Raw genomic sequence first — 19165 nt, 5'->3', positions numbered from 1 at the left:
TCCTGCCCCCGCCGCCGCCGCCCCCGAACGCCACACGCCGAGGGAGGCTCCGCCGCGCCCGCGGAGCGCCTTCGCTGCACAAAGCGCCCTCCCCGGGCCGCACCCAATCCCCGCCGCAATGCGCCTCCACACAAAGCCCCGCTCGGCCCGCCCGCATCCCCGCCGCGCCGCGCCCGCCCCGCCGCCGTTAGGTGCCGCTCCCAAGGCCCACACTCACCCTCCTGGAATTTAGGCTTCGGGTCCTGCTTCGGCGCCATTTATAGGGATTCGCCGCCGCCTCCTCCTTCTCCCACCACTCGGACTACCGCCCCCCACTCTCCAGCCCACCCAGCTCCGCGTCAGACGCCGTGGGCAGCGCCAGCTCTGAATCCCGGGCGCTATTTGCCGGCGCCCGCACACCTCACCGAGTCGCGACTGCGCAGCCGCCCCTGCCAACCGCCGCCCACCGCGCACGCGCCCTGTGCCGCGCCGCCAGGGGCACGCCGGGAGCTGTAGTTCCGGGCGGTGTGCGCGCGGAGAGTGGCGCTCCTCCCACCCCCACCCCCATCCTTCACCCCCTGGGGTTGGCGAAACCCGGATGGATTTTGGGCTGTGTCGGGGCGCGCCGCTGGAGGCGGTGTCTCGCAAACGATAAAGCGCGGGAAAGGCCCAGTGTGCAGCCCCACGGGCGACACGGGCCCCCAGGGTGTGGCGTGAGAGGCCTGCGAGGAAAGATGCGTCTGTCTGAACACGTTCCGTACTTCCAACGGCATCTCTAGGGGCGTCCGCGTGCGTGGGGCAACGTTGGGGCCCGCGGGCCGGCCACAGTCTGCGAGCTCACTGCCAGCCCACGTGGCTTCCGGATCCCGGGGGAAGAGCCCGCCCGGCGGGATGCAGGAGACAGGGAGCGCTGCCTGCCATGGAAGTAGGCCGAGCGGAAGAACGACCTGTAGCCCCCTCCCAGTCGGGTGCCTCACCGCCCCACGTGTGCAGCCCTTTTGTCAAGCTTCTGTGAGCTATCACTGAATGTACACACGCTGTTCCCCTGTTCAATAGGCCTTAGTTTGCTCAGCTGCCAAAGCGACTTATTATGAGAATTGCACGAAAAGGCTGAGCGTCTAACAGTGACTTCCGCCCTCGACAAACGTGCGGGATAATCAGCCCCAAAGCCATTCCACCGAAGGCCCCCAACATCCCCCAGGCCTTAGGGCTTGTATCCATGGCTTTCCAACCCTGAACTGCTGCGCACCCCACCAACTGCAGACCGCTCTCCATTTCTCTGACTCCTCTATTTCTCCTTCAATCTCCCTCCTAACACAAGCCCTTCCCTGAACACAGATACCCACAAAGAACCCCTCGTTCCGGTTGTCTATACACCATCTTGTCTGTCCTAGTCCACAGAGTATCAAAGAACGAGGCAAGGGCCTCTGGGACCCCCACTGCACCAAAACTGCCCAGTACACTTCATTTTTTGAACACAAAATACTCCAAAATAATTCTAATTCAATAATAATCCAGGACCAGCCGAGTGGTGCATTGGTTAAGAGCTGGCTTGGGACCCCAGAGTGCCGGTTCGGATCCCACATATGAGGGCCAGTGACACTGCCCTCTACAGCTAAGATGCTGAACAACAGCTCAACCTGGAGCTGGGCTGCCATGAGTCGCCGGCAACGGCATAGGCTGCAGCCCCTGTGGCAGTGGGTTGCCATGGGCTGCCATATGTAGCCAGCAGCCAGCGTGAGTCGTCTGCCACGGCATAGGCTGCAGCCCCTGCTGCAGTGGGTTGCCATGGGCTACCGTGTGTAGCCAGCAGCCAGCGTGAGTGGCCAGCAGCCGCTGGAAGCAGCTATCCAGAAGCTGGCGACTGACCTGCCTCGCCTGGGAAGAGTGCAATGATGGTGCCAACTTGGGCCAGCAAAGCAACGTCCTCCACAACTAGATTGAAGAACAAAACGACAGCAACTTGTCTGTTCCCCTCCCCCCAATTCCCCAGCGCTGTTCCCATCCCCTAATTCCCCCAATTCCCCCAATAAAAAATATTTTTAAAATAATAATAATAATCCATAGTTTTAAAAATATAAAAATGAAGACAGTGAAAAGTTCCTTTCCCACCTCAGTCCCTTATCTGCCCATTCCCCCAATATCGAAACAAAACCAGTGCTTTTCCTAAGGCTTTTGAAATGAAATGAAATGGAGATAACAATTACTTAATGTAAGGTATAAAAACATTAAAATCAAAATTGCCTCCCAATAGAACATTGATCATAGTGTAGTCGGTGGTCACGTGGCCGGAGTCTGTAGCTGGAGAGAAAAACCTTGAGACACATCGCAGGCCAATAAGAAACAAGGAGCCAACAGAACCATAATCACAGGAGAGATGAGTGGCCCAGGGAGTGTTTCTAAAGTAGTGCATTCACATTAATTAAAAGAGCTGTTCTATAGTTAACTTTTCCTCATTATCACATTAAAAAAAAAAACAGGCGGAGATTTAGGATGGTAATGAAACATGCAATGAAGTAGCGCGTGTAGGTAGGTACACTGCACAGGTTCAGGGAAGGACCCGCGTCAACAAACTTTGGGGGGTGGAGGGGGAAAGGAAGGAGTGGCCCCCAACCCCAAGAGCCTAGAAACCTGCGGTACCTGTAAACCTCGGGGAGCCACATCCATTCTCTTTTGGCGTGTGCTCCCTCGGTGCATCAAGCTTTCACTGTAATAAACCTTTCTCTCTGCAAAACTACTTCACCCACTCTTTGATTTCTATCCTGAGAGGGGCAAGGACCCCTGCACCAGTGACAATATCAGTTTTCCGGGGCTACAATAACAGAGTCCCACAAACTGGGTGGCTTACACAACAAATGTATTGTCTTACAATTCTGGATGCTAGAAGTCCAACATCAAAATGTCAGCAGAGTTGGTTCGGTTTGACCCTGTGAGGGAGAAGCTGTTCGATGCCCCTCCCCACTTCCGGTGGTTGCTGGCCGTCTCTGGCTTCCTTGGCTTGTAGAAGCATCACCCCGACCTCTGCCTTCATCTTCACATATCGCTCTCCTGTGAGTCTGTCTCCAAATTTCCCCTTTATATAAAGACAACAGTCAAACTGGATTAGGGGCCCATTCTACTCCACTCTGACCACATCTAACTAATTGTATCTACAATGACCTTATTTCCAAATAAGGTCACGTTCTGAGGCACTAGCGGTTAGGAAGTCTACATATGAATTTTAGGGGGACACGCTCCAACCCATAACACTGATCTTCAATTTGAAATGGGTGTGTGATATCTTCACTGACTTCTCATCAGCTTACCAGTTGGCGCTTCTCGCTTCTCTGCCATGGGTTGCCTTTGGAAAGCTCCTACTTCACCTCCCATCACCTAGAGATGAAGTACTGCTCTGTAATAATAGGGGCATTTAGGGATCTTCATTTTTGATGCTGAAAATTGCCATGTGTTTCTTCCAAAGTCTGCAATTGTGTTTGAATTGATGATAGTAACATATGGTAATTGTGGAGAATGCTTGAGAATTACTGAGGCTGATGGAAAATAAGACAAGGAAAGAATTTGCAGATGTTAACATAAAAGCAAAGTTTTGCCCTTAGAAATTGAGTTCTTTTAGGAAAACATGTAGGAAAATACAATTACTTGTTTTGAGATATGTTTTAAGACAAAAATGACCAAAGGAAAAATTTTCAGTTTGAATTACTAACTTAGGGAAAACAAAGGATAAAAAAGTCCTAAGGGTCTGTTTACAAGAGCCACCTGACTAGCTAACAATATTATAGTGGTTTAAACAGCCCATAATAATCACTAGCCCCTACTTAAAGGAATTTACAAATATGAAATTCATATGCACAGTAAACCCTGTGAAGCAGAGCTGATCTCCAAACTAACCTTCAATATTGCTAATTCAGTGTTAATTCAAACGTTTTAACAGCGATCTCCTCAGCAATATTTATGAACGCCACAATTTCACTGTTTTTCCCGTCTGCTTATTCCCTGACCTTTGGCACTCCACTGCCCTTCAACAGACCACTCAGTAACAAATATTTCCCTGCACCAGATAGCCTTTAACTGTGTATTTATAAGATGAAATTGCCTTACAGTTGCATAGTTCTCTCTTGTAATCCGTTCAATCTTAATAGCTTTTTGTCCTGTGTTGTTTGAAAATAAGAAACTCCAGATTGAAGTCCGTTATTACCACTGACGAGAACTGAAGCTGCTAAAACGATTACCGCTGACGAGACCTAAGACGCAACTGGAAAAACAAAACAACGCAAGCCGCCCAACGTGGGGCTCGAACCCACGACCCTGGGATTAAGAGTCCCATGCTCTACCGACTGAGCTAGCCGGGCAGTCAGGAATCACCCTCTTTTCTAGATCATTTCAAAGGCATAAGATTATTTTAATTTGCTCTGAAGCTAACTTTTTGCACTAATTATTTTTTTCATAATTTTTTGGGGTAAAGTTTTTCACTACTTTCAAATGTGCGTTTCATGTCTAGTTCTGTGCGCGCACAAACTGTAGACTGTTCAGTAAAATGTACAAACGGCCCTCTATCGGTCAGCGGGGGAGCGGCGGGTGCAGGTGGTCCTAGACCCGGGCAGAGACCGGATGCCAGCGGGGCCGTCCAGTTCACCCAGAGATCCCGGGCGAAGTGCACGCCTGTCGCGCGCACAGAGGGTGTCCCGACACCTGCGTGCCCAATGCACAAGTAGGAATGTCCTGAGTCCATTTAGAGAAGCCTGGAGTCCAGAGCATGGCTTACAAAGCTGGCCTCTGAGCCCCGTGTGGCTTGAGGTTCCTGGGGTATTTCTAGGGCCCGACGGTGGCTCAACGCAGCCATGCCCCTATTGTTCACACAACAGATGATTGAAAAGCTAAAGCAGGCTCTGACATAAATTGAAAATACCGCATGGCGTTTGCTCACACACAACACTGAAAGGGGAAGACATTTATCCCATAGACTGATAGCACCTCGGTGTGGGAAGGGACGTTATTTCAAGCCTGTCCCCATGAAAACGAAAAATTAGAGATTTAGTAAAAGGAACTATAATTTTGTAATTATAGTTTTTCTAATTAAAACTTTCCCAACAGGAACTATAGTTCCCAGTTGATGAGGGAGTGCTCTACTTTGTGGGAAAAACAAAAACAAAAACATGTAGGATTAGAAAAAGCATAATTTGCCATACCCTTACAAGTGAGGATTATCAACTGGCTAAGCCACTCCACTAATAGTTGGTGAGGAACTGGATATTCACACGGGGAAAAATTAACACCACACATGTTACTTCCTAGATGCAAGGAGGACAATCTCACTGTGTAAAGGAGGCATGGGGCTGTCACGACCCGTACTGAAAAAGTCACCTGAGTTTTGCTAGTGGCTTACTCCTCTTCAGCAAGGCAGCGTGTCTTCAGTAGTGACCTAGGAAGTACACCCCATCAACGGTAATTGTTTATTTTTGTTTATTCTAGGCAAAACATGTTCCACAGGAAATAAAGAGGGACAAGGAAACAGATGAGTGACACCCCAAGGAAGCAATGACACAATATCAGAAGATGGGATATTTTGGAAGACAACTGGCCTGGTGTCTTCAACAAGTATTATAGTTTTGGAAATGACTTTAGCTAAATTACAAGAGACACAGAGCCATAATAATCAGACACAATAGGTGCCCCTGGATTGAACACTGTTCGGGGTAAACCGGCCGTAACAGAGATTTGGCGGGGTCAACTAGGGAAATTTGAATATAGTTTGAATATTAGATGAGATGAACATTTACTGTGATGTCACCGAGTATCAGGTGGAACTGGGTTCTAGTCTCTGCTCCCCTGGCCACTAACTTGCTGTGTGATTTTGGGCAAGTGACTTGCCCTCTCTGGTCTCTGTCTCCTCACCTGAAAAAGGGTCTGAAAAGCCCCTGTAGATCTCACACTGAGAGTTCCATGTGTGTGTCCTGTCTTCCTTCGTTCATGAGTGACTTGTGGGACACTTCAGCCCAGGACCTCTTCTCACCTCAGCAGTTGGAAGGTGAGTCAGACCACAGCATACCCCTGATTAAAACCCTCCCTGACATCCTATCCCATTTAGAATAAAATCCTCTCTCCTTACCTGACCATGAGGTCTTGCCTCACATGACACCTGCTCCCCTCTCTGACCTCATCTGTTAGCCCACTCGCCCCCACACCATGCTGTCCTGGCTCCACCCCGTGGGCCTCTGCTGTCCTTCGAGGGCACCGAGCTTTGTCTTGCCTCCAAGACTTAGCACTTGCTTGGAGGGCTTCCCGCCAGTGTGTCCCAAGACTGCCTCTCACGCAGGGTCTCAGATGAAATGTTACCTCCTTGGAGAAGTCCTCCTTGACCGTCCCACCTATATCACCAAGTCCCACTTCTGTCACCCTCACGTCACCCTAGGTAAAGCAAAACTTTGAAATGAAATGTGATATCCACATATACATGCCCACGTGTCATGAGCGCAGAGCCTGATGAACACACCCATGTAACTAACCACATCAAGATGCCGCATCCCCAGAAGCCCCTCAGGCCCCGTTAGTCCCTCCCCTCCACTTCCCAGGGGAACCACTAGCCTCACTTCCATCAGCGCTCATTAGCTTGGTAAGTTTTTGTGTTTCTTATCAGTGGAAACGCACAGCGTGCACGTGACTGGGTTAGTGGCTGGCTGCCTGTGTCTGTGTGGGGCGGAAACTAGAGGGGCCACCTGTACATGGAGGGGTATTGTCAGTATCTTTAATAGGAGGAGCCCAGGATGTTTTTAGTGTGAGGGTTAGGAGCCAGGGGGGACCAAGGAAAGAGGGGACACTGACAGCGGGGTCCTTCGGGAGGCAGGGGGTGCACAGTCCTGGTGGAAGCATCCATCTCTGATTGCTGGAGTGTGGGTGCTGCTTCATTGTATCCAGAGGGAGAGAAATTCGCAGCTGCCACTTCCAGATGCTTGGTGCACAGGTGGAGGTGTGTGTGGCAGGATGTGGTGGTCTGAATTGTCCCTGACACCGGGCAGGAAGGCCACCTGCTGTTAGGCGCAGGGAGGAATGGAAGGTGGCGAGGTAGGTGCCAGGGATGGGGCGGTGACTAGCTAGGGAGGGGAGCTGGTGAAGCCAGGGGGAGCTGATAGGGGTGAGCAGAGTGAGGTGACAAGGAACTGGAGGAAGAAAAATACATGATGTGATTGTGAGGGTTCCTGCAGTCCAGGAAAGGCAGCAGGGTCAGGTCTGAGAGTAGGACACCTGGTTTTCAGGTTTCAGAGGTGGGGCAGTTGGGGACAGCACAGCCTACTAGGCTGGGGCCCTGAGCGTTGATGGCTGAGGTGGAGTGAAAGGCCACTGCAGAGGAGGAGGCCAAGGAACTGAGTGGCCATGTACTCATGGGTCCCCAGGAGGGCAGCGGGGCTTGGGGTGGAGTTTCCAGGAATGAGGGGAAGTGCATGGGAGGCTGGACAACGAGGGTCTCAGAGGGCAGGGCTACCCTGCGGCACTGCCAAAGGTCAGCACGGTGCAGCTGACCACAGCCGTCCTGAGGAACAGGAGAGGGGTCCCCCTGGCAGAGTCATGCTTTGTGATGGGCAGGACGTGGAGGTTGGGTGTTCCTTGGAGGGGCTCCTGAGAGCATAGGGGGTTAGAAAGCAGGAAGCCAGAGGCAGGGCTGGGGCCAGGTTTTGAGGCTGAGGCTGAGGCTGCCCTGGGAAGTGAGGATGGTGTTGGCTAGCCTCCAGGCTCCCAGGGGGCCTCTGCTGAGAGTCTGCGGGCGCCAGCCTTGCCCCACGCAGACACGCTTGCACACGAAGCACTGCGGACCTGCCTTGTGTGGGAAATGGTTGCCCGCTGGGGCTGGGGCAAGGCCAGGCCTCTCTCTGGAGGGCCTTGGAGCAGAATTCACTTTGGGACCCTGGGGTCCCTACTGCCCAGCTGCGAAACCCTGGACCCTCGGGAGGCCCCCGTGGTCCTTTCCTTAAAGGGGCAGGCCTGCCGGGCCAGGGCGCACGCTGAGAGGCGTCTCCTCGAGCACAGTTCGGGGTCGAGGCAGGAATTCCAGAAATTCCAGATTCTTTTGGGGGGGGGGGTCTCCGAGGACCCAGGCCGGGAAAGCCCTGCTCGGCTCCACCGCCAGAGGGCGTCCTTGGACACAGCAGGCCGTCGGGTATCAGTCCCGGTGCTGCCCGCGCACTGCCCTGGGAGCTGCGGCGAGGCCGGGAGGGAGAGGCCGGAGAGGCCGGAGAGGCCGGCGGGAGGGGCGCGACTGGCCGGGGCGGGAGCAGGAGCCTGGGGCGGGGCGGGGGCCGGCGGACGCGCCCCTCCCTCCCTCCCACCTCCCTCCTTTCTTTCGCCCCTTTTCTCTCCCCGGTCTTTTCTTCGCCTCCGAGGCTGCTGGGGGGCGGGCCCTACAGCCTTTGTTAAGCGCGGGCCGAGTCCGGCCGGGACCCGAAGCAGCACGCGCGCTGCTGCCGGGCATGTCCTGAGCCGGACCCGGGACCGAGCAGGAGCAGACGCGCGGACGAGCGCACGGAGTGGCCGGCATGCCCGGCCCGGGCCCCCGCGCCCCCTGCAGCCCCGCGCCGCTGCGCCCCCTGCTCCTGCTGCTCTGCGCGCTGGCGCCTGGCGCCCCCGGATTCGCATCAGGTGGGTGGCCGCCCCGATCCCTAGCCTCGGCTCGGCCCCTGTCTCCGCAGACCCCGTGCCCACCGCCCCCAGGGTGTAAGGACCGGAGTGAGAGTCTGGGTGGTCCCGAGCTCGCTCTCCGCCATAGGTTCTGCTTGTGGCCGGGAAGAAGTCCCTCTGCTCTTCGAGCTCCAGTGTCCCCACCTCGGGCGCAAGAGCGCGCGTCCCTCCCGGGGTCTCTCGCCTGAGAGAGGCTGGACCGAGCGCGGTCTAGATGCACAGGGGTCGGCTTCTCACCCTCCTTGGTGCGCCTGGGCTGGAAAGCGGGCAGCAGGGCGCTGCCGGCGAGGGGCCCCGGTCGCAGTTCCGCTCGACCCCCTCAACCGCGCCGCCAGCCGCCAGCCCACCGCCTCGGAACTGCCCGCGGGCCCTCGGCGCGGGGTCCGGTCTCGCGCGGCCCGGCACTTCCTGCCTCCCCCTTCCCCGAGTGCGAAGGCGCGGGAGCCGAGCGGCGCCCCGCCCGGCGGGGCCTCGGATGAGCCTCTGGCGGCGGAGCTCCTGGCTGGTCCCGAGCAGCGGGCCTGGGGATTTAGAAGCCGGAGGTGTAGGGGACCCCTGGTTCTGCGCTTGGGGAGCTCCTGGTCTGATGCAGGCCGGTGGGACAGTGGGGAGAACCGTGCTAAGCAGTCGGGGAGGCTCTCTGTAGGGGAGGAGGGCCCGAGCTTGCGGGGACTGGAGGACGATGAACTTTGGGTGTGCAGGGGGTGGGGGCTGGATTAGGCCGGCGTGCTGGGAATGGAAGAGACCTGCTCCCCACTAGAGAGGTTGTGCTTGTAAGACTGGAAAAGTGTCTGGGCCGGAATGCAGTGGGCACCGAAGCCAGATGTCAGAGGTTTGAGGGGAGCTGGTGAGGGGAGTAGCTGAAGAGAGCAGTGTTTTAGGGAGTTTTGTGAGCAGGAGCGCATTTAATGAGCATGTAGTATGTGCCAGCCGCCCTAGTTCTTCTCATAAGCTCCACAACAACCAGGCGAGGCAATATGCAAGGAGTCTCTCCTGGGCTGCCCTGAGCCGGATGAGGGTGAACCAGGTGATGGGGATTCCCGAGCAGGAAAGTGCTTTCCCAGGGGAGCTGCCTGGGAGCCTGAACTTGGGTCCAGGTCCCCTGGAAGCTGTGGGAGGAATGGGGGCATCCCAGGTGGTCAGGGCCCTCCCCACTTCCATTGCAAGCTAGACCCATGCTTGAGCTTGGCCATCCTCCTAAATGGGCATCTACCTGGAAGGTTCTTGTGAGGATTAAGTGACATGCTGAGTGTCAGTGGCTCAGCCCCCTAGGCAGAGTGACCTACATGTGGTGGCTGTTATTTTTAATCTGCCAGGCAGACCCAGTAAGATTAAGGAGTCCTTGGTGAGTCCTGTGACTTGAATCTGCCATTTGGGGGTGGAGGCAGGGCAGGCACCTCCCCCATCTCACCTGGGCCCCCCACCCAGGATAGAGTGCCTGTATCAGGTGTCCCCATAGATATGTAGCAGGGGGCCCTTCCCATTTTGCTCCCACTCAGCATCCCTGACCCCAAGCCACTGAACTCTCTATCATTTTCTTTGGCGCTGCCTGGGAGACCTACCCTGGGGGCTCTCTGCCCATTAAATGGTACCTCCTTTGGGACCAAAGAGCACAACTTGGGCTCACTCTTAGGTAAATGTGATAAACCAAGGGACTTGGGGTTGCTGAGACTGGGATCTGGCAATGTCCGCACCAAAACACTGAATTGCACATGTGAACTCTGTGTGCCTGTACATACATGCATATCAGGCACATGCAGACGGACCTGAGGAGGAGGAGGGCATATGTCACACACACACACACACACACACACACTCACCTGGTTATTTTTTCTCTTTGGCATGAGCTGCAGGTCGAGTTGTTTGAAGGGCTGGATTATAACGCAGGTTCTTGATAGGGAGGTGAGGGTACACCATGCTGGTGTTTCTCTGGTAGAAGCTACAAAGTGACTGCTCTGTGACACCGGCCAGATGCACCAGGAGCCATTCTAGACTGCAACCTGCAATACTCGCTGCTGGCACTCCCACCAGGGGTCAGCTGTGGGAGACACCGAAAGAGGGGTTTACCTTTTAACTCACTCTGCCCTCCTTTAAAAATATTTTAAAACAATATACAGGTTGATTATTTTAAAAATTACTGCAGAATAAAACAACATAAAAATATTGCAATAAAATTGGTAACATCCTGGTAGTCTTAATTTTTCCCTTTTTGATTTAGAAATCATTTCATTAAGCCATTAGGCAAGGCGATAAAACAGGTTTTTAAAGAAATAGCTAAGTATGTTGTAGAACTTCTCTTGCTAACTTTAGTCATACTTACCTCACACTTGCGATGTGCCATCTCCTCTTCTAAGCACTTACATATGAACTCATTTAATTCTCACACAACCTAAGAGAATAGGTATGACTGTCATACCCATTTTACAGATGGAGAAACTGAGGCTCTGAGTGGCGGAGGCATCTACCCATGGGTTCACAGCTGTGGGTGGCAGAGCTGAGATGCTTTACCCAGGCAGACTGACTTTTACCTGCAGCACATTTCTCCTGGGCCTCTGTCACATTCTTGAACTTATTAGGCTGTTTCTTTACAACTCACCTTGAATTTTTGTCTTGCAGTGTTGGCCCAAGGTCTAGAACCTGGGGTTCTCAACAGGACTGCACGTCTCACTCACATGGGTCTCTCTTCAGGGACTTTTTTTGAGCTCTGGGGTCCACCACCAAGATGCCCTTCTCACCTTCACGGGTAGACATGTACCTTACCACAAAGGAAACCTCACATGTGACCCCTTTGGCGGAGCTCTTCTTCATCCTAGTCTATCTTCTGCATCCCCGACCCCTCGCATGGTGCTGGCCCTGCACCCATTTCTCTGTTGTGAGGCAAGGATGGGGTCTTATCCATTTTCCTGGACTTTGGGGTGCCTCACAGTCCCTCATGACACTGAATGCCGTGGGCCAGGCAGGTGACAGAAATGAACAAACGGCTGGTGGGAGGCATTTTCTGGAACCATGGGGCCTCTTGGCCCACCTCTCGTTTTCCCATTTTTGTATTTCTTTACTGAGTGAAATACAAGCATGAAGCCAGAGGGCAACCTATAATGAAGTACAGCACTGGGCGCAGGGCAGGAGTGGAGACTGAGGCAGGCGGGGGCCCAGGCGTCTGAAGGACCACTTCTGAAGAGTGGGAATTCAGGCCTGATGTGGATGGATGATAAGGCTTTTCAAGGAAAGCTGAAAATAGAGATTTCTGTACAAGATCATGTAATTTTCAAATATTGATGACTGATGAAATGTTTTTCAGTATTTGTATTAGACACAATAGATACCGCCCCCGCCCCGTCCCCAAAATCAAAGAACTGACAAACAAAAAACAAGCCTGCAGGCTGTAGTTGTGGGGCTGCAACCCCAAATGCTTTATCAGGGTGTCAGAGCAAGAAGTCTCCTTCCATTATCCAGCTCCGTGCCTTCCAAATGGCTCTCCCAAGGTGGCTACATCAGAATCCCCGGAACGTTTAGAAAAATGCCGAAAACGCCGTCTGTGCGGGGTCAGCTCTCTGGGCTGGTCCTGGGCACCCGCCGCCTTTCGCCACTCTCCAGGTGCTGCCAGAAGTTCAGCCAGGTTCACTACCAGTGGGGAATTTCCCAACTTCCCGGAGGCTCTGGGTCAAAACGCAGCTTCCTAGTCCGTTTCCTGGAGATGCTGAATCAGTGCTTCTGGGACCCGGCCTGGCGATTTGTTTTTAACAAATTCTTATCTGAGGAGTGTGGAAAATCCTTGCACTGGTGCCCTCCGGGAAGATTTGCCCAGAGCCACACAGCAAGTTGTCCCAGCCTGTCCTGTCCCCTGACTCCCCTGGCATTGTCTTGAAGGAATGTCCTGAGGGGCGGCGGTTGGTCGCGAACCATGGCGGGTGTCCTCAGTGGGGGGCACCCCACTGGTGTGTGCAGGGCACTCTGCATGTGGTCTGGCAGAGGACAGACTGAAGGAGACCTGGGTATCTGCAGCCTGGCCAGCATGGAGCTTTAGGCTGGGCTCCGAGTGAGATGGGAGCACTGCAAGGTTTGGGGCAGAGGAAAGCCATGATGTGACGGGTTTGGGGCAGGGCCCACAAGGTGGGCAGTAATGGAAGCTGGGAAGCCTGTTAAGAGGTTACTGCCACGGGGCCTCTGAGTGGCGCGTTGGTTAGGAGTTGGGACGGGCCCTGGTTTGGATCGCACATGGGGGCCAGTGACGCTGCGTCCTCTACAGCTAAGATGGTGAACAACAGCTCGACCTGGAGCTGGGCTGTCATGTGTCGCCGGTGACAGCATAGGCTATAGTGGGGCTGGCCGGCAGCTGGCATGAGCTTTCCTGAGCTGCCCTGAGCCTCTAGTGGGCAGCGGGCCAATGGCGGTGAGTAACTGCCTCAGCCGGGAAGAGCACAATGATAATACCAACTTGGGCCAGTGAGGCAACGTCCTGCACAACTAGACTGAAGAACAAAAGGACAGCAACTTGTCTGTTCCCCTCCCCCAACTCCCCAATAAAATCTTAATAATAATAATAATAATAATAAAGAGGTTACTGCCATAGCCCAGATGGAGAAACCGAGGCACGGAGAGGTGAAACAGCAGAGCTAGTGGGAGGCGCAGCGACGATGTGAGTCCCCGCCCTCTGACCTTGGCTGCTTCACACTGGTTTCTGGCGACTGCACGGTTTTCTCCCCGCAGGGCCAGCGGCGGAGGGCCGAACAGCCCTGGACATCGTGCACCCGGTGCGCGTGGACGCGGGGGGCGCCTTCCTGTCCTACGAGCTGTGGCCGCGCGCGCTGCGCAAGAGGGCCGTGTCCGCGCGCCGTGCCACGCGCGCCTTCTACGAGCTGCAGTTCCGCGGGCGCGCACTGCGCTTCCACCTGGCGGCCAACACGCACCTGCTGGCGCCCAGCTTCGTGAGCGAGACGCGCCGGCGCGGCGGCCTGGGGCGCGCGCACATCCGCACGCACGCGCCAGCCTGCCACCTGCTGGGCGAGGTGCAGGACCCTGAGCTGGAGGGCGGTCTGGCTGCCATCAGCGCCTGCGACGGCCTGGTGAGTGCCCAGCTTCTCACCTGGTGGCCTCTGCCAATTTGCATCTAATCCGGGAGCCTCAGCACGCATGCCTGTAAAATGCGAGTGACAACATAGGCCTCCTTGTCATGTAGGACGGGGTTCCCAAACTTCAGTGTGAGCCAGAATCATCCGCAGGCCGCGGTAAAACAGTGTCCCGTAGGGTAGGTCCTGGTGAGGCTCGAAACTTGCATTTCTGACGGTTTCACGTTGGAGCTGCAGATCCAGACACCCACTTTGAGAACGAGTGTTTGTGGTGTGTGCAGCCTAAGGAGCTCAGAAAGCAGCTGAGCTCCTCTTGCTTTGGGGTGTCAGTTTCCCTTCTCTGGCAGGCCCTGGGACCAGGCAATAGGATGTCCTGGTGGCCGTGGGCATCTCCAAAGGTGAGGCAGAATGGCCTGGAGGCCAGGGCACGGGTTGGCTGCCCAGCTCAGCATGGCTATCTGGGACTACGTGGAAGACACCACTGTAGATTTGGATGTAGACCTATTACTTGCTCCTAGTGGGGTGCAGCAGTGTCAGCCCTGAGGCCTGTGGCTGTGTGAAGTGGCAGGAAGGACGTCCCAGGCATAGGGCACAGCTGGACAAAAGCCCTGTGCATCCAGACTCAGCCAGGGGGTGGGAGCAGCATGGGCTCAGCTGGGCAGGACAGACGGGAAGAGCCGCAGAGGGCCAGCCCTCCCCAGGTGACCTGGACTTTCTTCCCAGAAAGGTGTGTTCCAGCTCTCCGACGAGGACTACTTCATCGAGCCCCTAGAAGGTGTCCGGGCCCGGCCCGACCGTGCCCAGCCCCATGTGGTGTACAAGCGCCAAGCCCCCAAGAGGCAGGCCGAGCGGGGCCACTCCAGGGTTCCAGGCACCTGTGGGGTGCAAGGTATGCTCCTCTGCTGCCAGCTGCAAGGCAGGTGGTGGGCCCGGGGCATGGAGGTCCTTTCTAGAAGCCTCTCTTAACATCCCCTTGCCCAGCTCCGCTTGGACCAAAGGGATACAGACAGGCTGTCAGACACATCATATGTGCCACGGGCCTGAGGGCTTTGCCTGTCAAGCCGGCTCCAGCTGATCCCCTGGACGCCCCCGTCACCTGTCTCCCCCACCTTGGGGCTCGGTCCCTCCCTGCTGCCTCCCCACTCACTGCCTTGGTACCTCCAGCTCTGTCAACCATTCGTTTCCAAGTGTCCCGGCAAAGCCCAACCATGCCCACCCCAGCAGGGCAGCTAGACAAGAGCCTCGCCCCCACCCCTCACTCTGGTCCCACCCCAGAATGACTGACCTCTAGTATTGGGGACCTAGAGCGTGGCAGCAGCATCTCTTCTGCAGAGTGGCCACAGTGCCGGCCAGTCCAGGTAAGACGCTGCCCACTGAAGGCTCCTGGGGTTTGGGGACCGCTCGCCGGCACTCCAGCCTCCTAAGCTGCCATTGCCCAGGGACTCTGCTGGAACAGGCCTCGGTTTCCGCAGCTGCACACGTGTGCCTCCTCTCTGGTTGTCAGCCTGGGGCTGAGCACCAGGCCTCCAGGGGGTCGACTGGGCTGGGCTGGGCCGGGTCAGTCTCCCAAGCTGGGGCTTAAGGCCCAGGGTCTGCACATGCTGGGATGCACTGACCCCAGTGGGGGAGCCACACGGCGGGACAAGGCCAAGAGCTCCTGTCAAGGGGCACAGTGCTTTACTGTGTTCATGGCCACCATTTCATTGGCCCCCCTGAGATCGCCTTCTGAGGCTGATCAGCTTACTCCTATATATAGTCGGGGATCCCCAGGGTCACAGAAGGGAAGTGACAAAGTCAGGGTCAGAGGCAGAGCCACAGTGGGAGTGCAGGCCTCTTGCTTCTGATCCCAGTACTATTCCCACTGCCCCAGAGCTGGCTCGCCGAGGCCCTCGAGACGTGCCCTGGGCCGAGTGCTGGCGGCTCACCCCACCCGTCTGGCCCACAGCGTCCCCGGAACAGGAATCCCGGCGGGAGCGGTGGCAGCAGCGGCAGCAGTGGCGGCAGCAGCGTCCGAGGCGTCTATATCAGCGCTCAGTCAGCAAGGAGAAGTGGGTTGAGACCCTGGTGGTGGCCGATGCGAAGATGGTGGAGTACCACGGGCAGCCCCACGTCGAGAGCTACGTGCTCACCATCATGAACATGGTGGGGCCAGTGCTGGGAGGGCCGCTGGGTGGCGTGGGAGGCAGGGGCCGGGCGTGGGCAGAGGGCTGGCAGGCTGCCCCCAGGCCCCCAGCAGGACAACAGCCTCCAAGCTCTTGAGTCCAGGAGGGGGTGGGGGGGGGCCCTTCGGGAAATACTTGAGAAGCACTCAAGATCCATTCATTCAGTCAACAAATCACGTGCCAGGATCCCGGGCTGCAAGGGAGACGCAGCCTCAGTCCTCAGGGAGTTATGGTTTGGCGGCAGGGGTGGGGGAGGGGGGAGACTCAATGAAACCATGAATGTGAAGGTGCAATGGATGGGGTGCTGGGAAGGACGAGTTGTTGTGGTGCTCTGGGAGTGTCGGGTGGAATAAAGCCCCGCCCCCTGCCCCAGAAGGCAGGATGGATGGTTGGGACCTAGAGAGGGGAGGAGATAATCGGGCAAAGATGAGAGGGAAGTGTTTCAGGCTGAGGGCACAGCCTGTGCAAAGGCCCTGTGGTAGGAAAAATGGGATTCTGAGAGAGAAGGCTGGAGGGGTTGGAGCCAGAGAGCGATGGGGCATGGGGAGGCGAGGGGAGGCCAGAGAGGTGGGCAGTGCCAGACCACACAGGCCTTCAGCCAGGCCAGGACCTGTGTCCTTACCTGAGAATGCCCAGGCCCAGGACCCGTGTCCGTACCTGTGAGTGGCCACTACTGCTGCGTTGAGCAGACTCAGTGTGATTGGGTTTGCATTTCAATGACAGAAAACAGCTGCTAGGCCGTGGGTGGGCCGCAGGGCCATGGAGAAGTGAGGACACCTATTGGGAGACCAACAGCCAGCCAGGCAGATGCTGCCGCCTTGCGCTGGGTGGTGGCAGCTGAGAGGGAGAGAAGAGGCAGGTCCAGGCCACACTCAGGAGGCAGGCCTGGCTGGACGTGAGGAGAAAGGCAAGCAGGGGCTCCAGGCTCCCAGCTGGCGTGGAGGTGGACGGAGTCACCCTGCGTCACTGTCCCCACCGGTGCTGACTGCCTTGGGTTATGAAACTAATGCATCCCCATTATCAGGGGCTTTTGTGCCCTCAAGAGCGTTTTGTTCATTCCTATTTGAATATTGTTTTTCTTGACGGGATTGCTAGCAGCCAACTCACAACTGGCCTGTCCCGCCATCCCTGCCCCCGGGAACCTGACACCTGTCCCCACGTGTGGGCTGGCCTTGTTCTAAGAGCTTTAAAAGAGCAGATGACTTCCCTGCCCCGTTCTGTGCACTCTGCTTCTCTGGGGTGAACTCTCCTGGGGCTGAGTGGGGAGCCCCTCGTTTAGGTGGGGGAAGGGTGTGGGCACTTCCACATGTGGGTGCACATGCGTGCACTGCCGTGTGTGCAGCCTGAGTGTGCTCGGAGCTCCCCTGAACGTGAACATGGGTGCGGGGTGGGGGTGGGGGTGGGCAGTGGCTGCTTGTGCCCTAGGTCCAGGGTGACAGCCGGCTCCTCTCCTGCAGGTGGCCGGCCTTTTTCACGACCCCAGCATCGGGAACCCCGTCCACATCACCATCGTGCGCCTGATCCTGCTGGAAGATGAGGAGGTGAGCCGTCACGTGCCCACACTGCACCTAGATGGGGAAGGCACCGGCTGCCAGAGTCCCTGCCCTGTTACCTGAGCTGCCCCATGGCCCAGGTGGTGTCACCTGTCACCCCCAGTCCCTGCTGCCCGTCTCGCAGCTCCTAGGAGGTGCCTGTGGGAGGAAGGAGTGGTCAGGCTGGAGGTGGCACTGGGGCCCACAGACTGGCTGCTGTCCCCCCACCCTCGCGTCTGTCTCCTGCCTCCGAGCTCAGGGCAGTCCTGAGTGGCCGCGCTCTCGCCCCCAGGAGGACCTAAAGATCACACACCATGCGGACAACACCCTGAGGAGCTTCTGCAAGTGGCAGAAAAGCATCAACATGAAGGGGGACAGCCACCCGCTGCATCACGACACAGCCATTCTGCTGACCAGGTGCCACCGGTGGGGAGGGCCTGACCCTCAGGGAGCAGCCCGGCCCTGCTCTCCCAACAGGTCCCTCAGCGCTCGGAGGTCTTTGTGCTACGAGATGAGTGTGGGTTCCCACGCAGTTGTCAGAAATCCTATAGATAGACGCTGTACCCTCATCCAGTTCCCCAAGGTGACATCTGGCATTGCCGTCGTGTGACCTCACAGCCCGGGATGGGCACTGACACGAGCACAGGACACACTCGGACGTTACCAGCTTTACACGCACGCGGGTGTGCCTGGTTCTGCGCAGTTTTATGGCACGGGCACAGCCGCGAGTCTGTTCCGAGGCTGTGTTTGAACTCTGGGGAATCATTTTCCGTCTGCTGGGCTCCGGCAGACCTGTGCAGACTCCGTCCCCAAGGCCCAAAGAGTGTGCGGTGGGGCCTGTGGGAACTAGGGCAGCTCCCTCTCCAACGGCTGCTCTGCTGGCCTGACCTGACGTCTCGGAGCAGTGGGCGGGCTTCCTTCTCGCTCCCTCCACTCAGGTGGGCCTGGCACGGGGCCACGGCAGCCTGAGGGCTACTTCTCTCTGTGTGTAGGAAGGACCTGTGTGCATCCATGAACCAGCCCTGCGAGACCCTGGGCCTGTCCCATGTGGCGGGCATGTGCCAGCCACACCGCAGCTGCAATATCAACGAGGACACCGGCCTGCCCCTGGCCTTCACCGTGGCCCACGAGCTCGGGCACAGGTATCCTGCCTGTCCCCTCTGCCACCTCCCAGCCTGGGGGTACCAGGCAGCCAGGCCGATGGGCCCCAAAATGCCAGGGAAGGGAGCCCTGGCCATTCTCTGTCCCTCCACATCCCCACCCATAGCCAGACGGCTTCCCTGTTAAACAGGAGAGAAGCCCACCAGGAACCTGGGGCTGGCCGGAGCGGGTCCTGTTTCTAGTAGGTTGGGACAGGCCAGATACCACCACAGGACTTTGGTTGTCCCCCACCCTTGCACTCAGTGCTTGCATTTTGGACTCTTGGTTCTCACCACACCCCTGTTCCTAAATGCTCTGTGGCCCTAGGCAAGTGCCCTGCTCTCTCTGGGCCTCTATGCTCCCTGTGGATTGAGGGGTTGGAGTCACTGATGTCCAAGGCTCCTCCGTCGACATGTCTGCACCAGGCTCATGTTTAAACGTGGCCCATGCCCTCAGCCCCGAGCCGGGCAGCTCAGCTAGTCAATGTGGCAGCGTCTTAGGCTGTCCGTTGGTCAGGGTGATCAGGCTGTCTGTCATTCAGACGCTCTGGGTCCCTGGTGACGGCCACGTACGCAGGGCCTTGAAAAGCTGCCTGTGGCCAGAGAAAGGACACTGCACC

General features: G+C 56.6%; 2 protein-coding genes, 1 long non-coding RNA gene and 1 other non-coding gene across 5 annotated transcripts in view; 1 reads left to right on the top strand and 3 right to left on the bottom strand.

Moving 5' to 3' along the window:
• Nucleotides 1–485, bottom strand: part of MORF4L1 (mortality factor 4 like 1) — a 24849-nt gene extending 24364 nt beyond the window's left edge. For both annotated transcript variants that reach the window (XM_019640213.1, XM_019640214.1), the window contains exon 1: nt 218–485. In XM_019640213.1, the coding sequence (XP_019495758.1) occupies nt 218–257 (40 nt within the window). In that variant the 5' untranslated portion in view covers nt 258–485. The remainder of the gene's footprint in view (nt 1–217) is intronic.
• Nucleotides 486–2825: 2340 nt separating this feature from the next.
• LOC109381489 (uncharacterized) lies at nt 2826–5329 on the bottom strand. Its single transcript, XR_002123763.1, has 3 exons — nt 4078–5329; nt 3285–3509; nt 2826–3052 (listed from the first exon to the last, which is right to left on the bottom strand). It is a non-coding gene; the product is annotated as an uncharacterized LOC109381489 (long non-coding RNA).
• On the bottom strand, nt 4256–4328 carry TRNAK-CUU (transfer RNA lysine (anticodon CUU)). The gene has a single exon. It is a non-coding gene; the product is annotated as a tRNA-Lys (tRNA).
• Nucleotides 5330–8404: 3075 nt separating the features above from the next.
• The window catches only part of ADAMTS7 (ADAM metallopeptidase with thrombospondin type 1 motif 7), a 27876-nt gene continuing 17115 nt past the window's right edge, over nt 8405–19165 (top strand). Inside the window, exons 1-7 of the mRNA XM_019640197.1 lie at nt 8405–8607; nt 13354–13709; nt 14436–14601; nt 15658–15854; nt 17332–17415; nt 17699–17823; nt 18399–18548. Of these exons, the coding sequence (XP_019495742.1) occupies nt 8505–8607; nt 13354–13709; nt 14436–14601; nt 15658–15854; nt 17332–17415; nt 17699–17823; nt 18399–18548 (1181 nt within the window). The 5' untranslated portion in view covers nt 8405–8504. The remainder of the gene's footprint in view (nt 8608–13353; nt 13710–14435; nt 14602–15657; nt 15855–17331; nt 17416–17698; nt 17824–18398; nt 18549–19165) is intronic.

This window comes from Hipposideros armiger, unplaced genomic scaffold, assembly GCF_001890085.2.
Source record: "Hipposideros armiger isolate ML-2016 unplaced genomic scaffold, ASM189008v1 scaffold_48, whole genome shotgun sequence".
Classification (NCBI taxonomy): Eukaryota; Metazoa; Chordata; class Mammalia; order Chiroptera; family Hipposideridae; genus Hipposideros; species Hipposideros armiger.
This window is presented reverse-complemented; position numbering and strand designations above follow the sequence as displayed.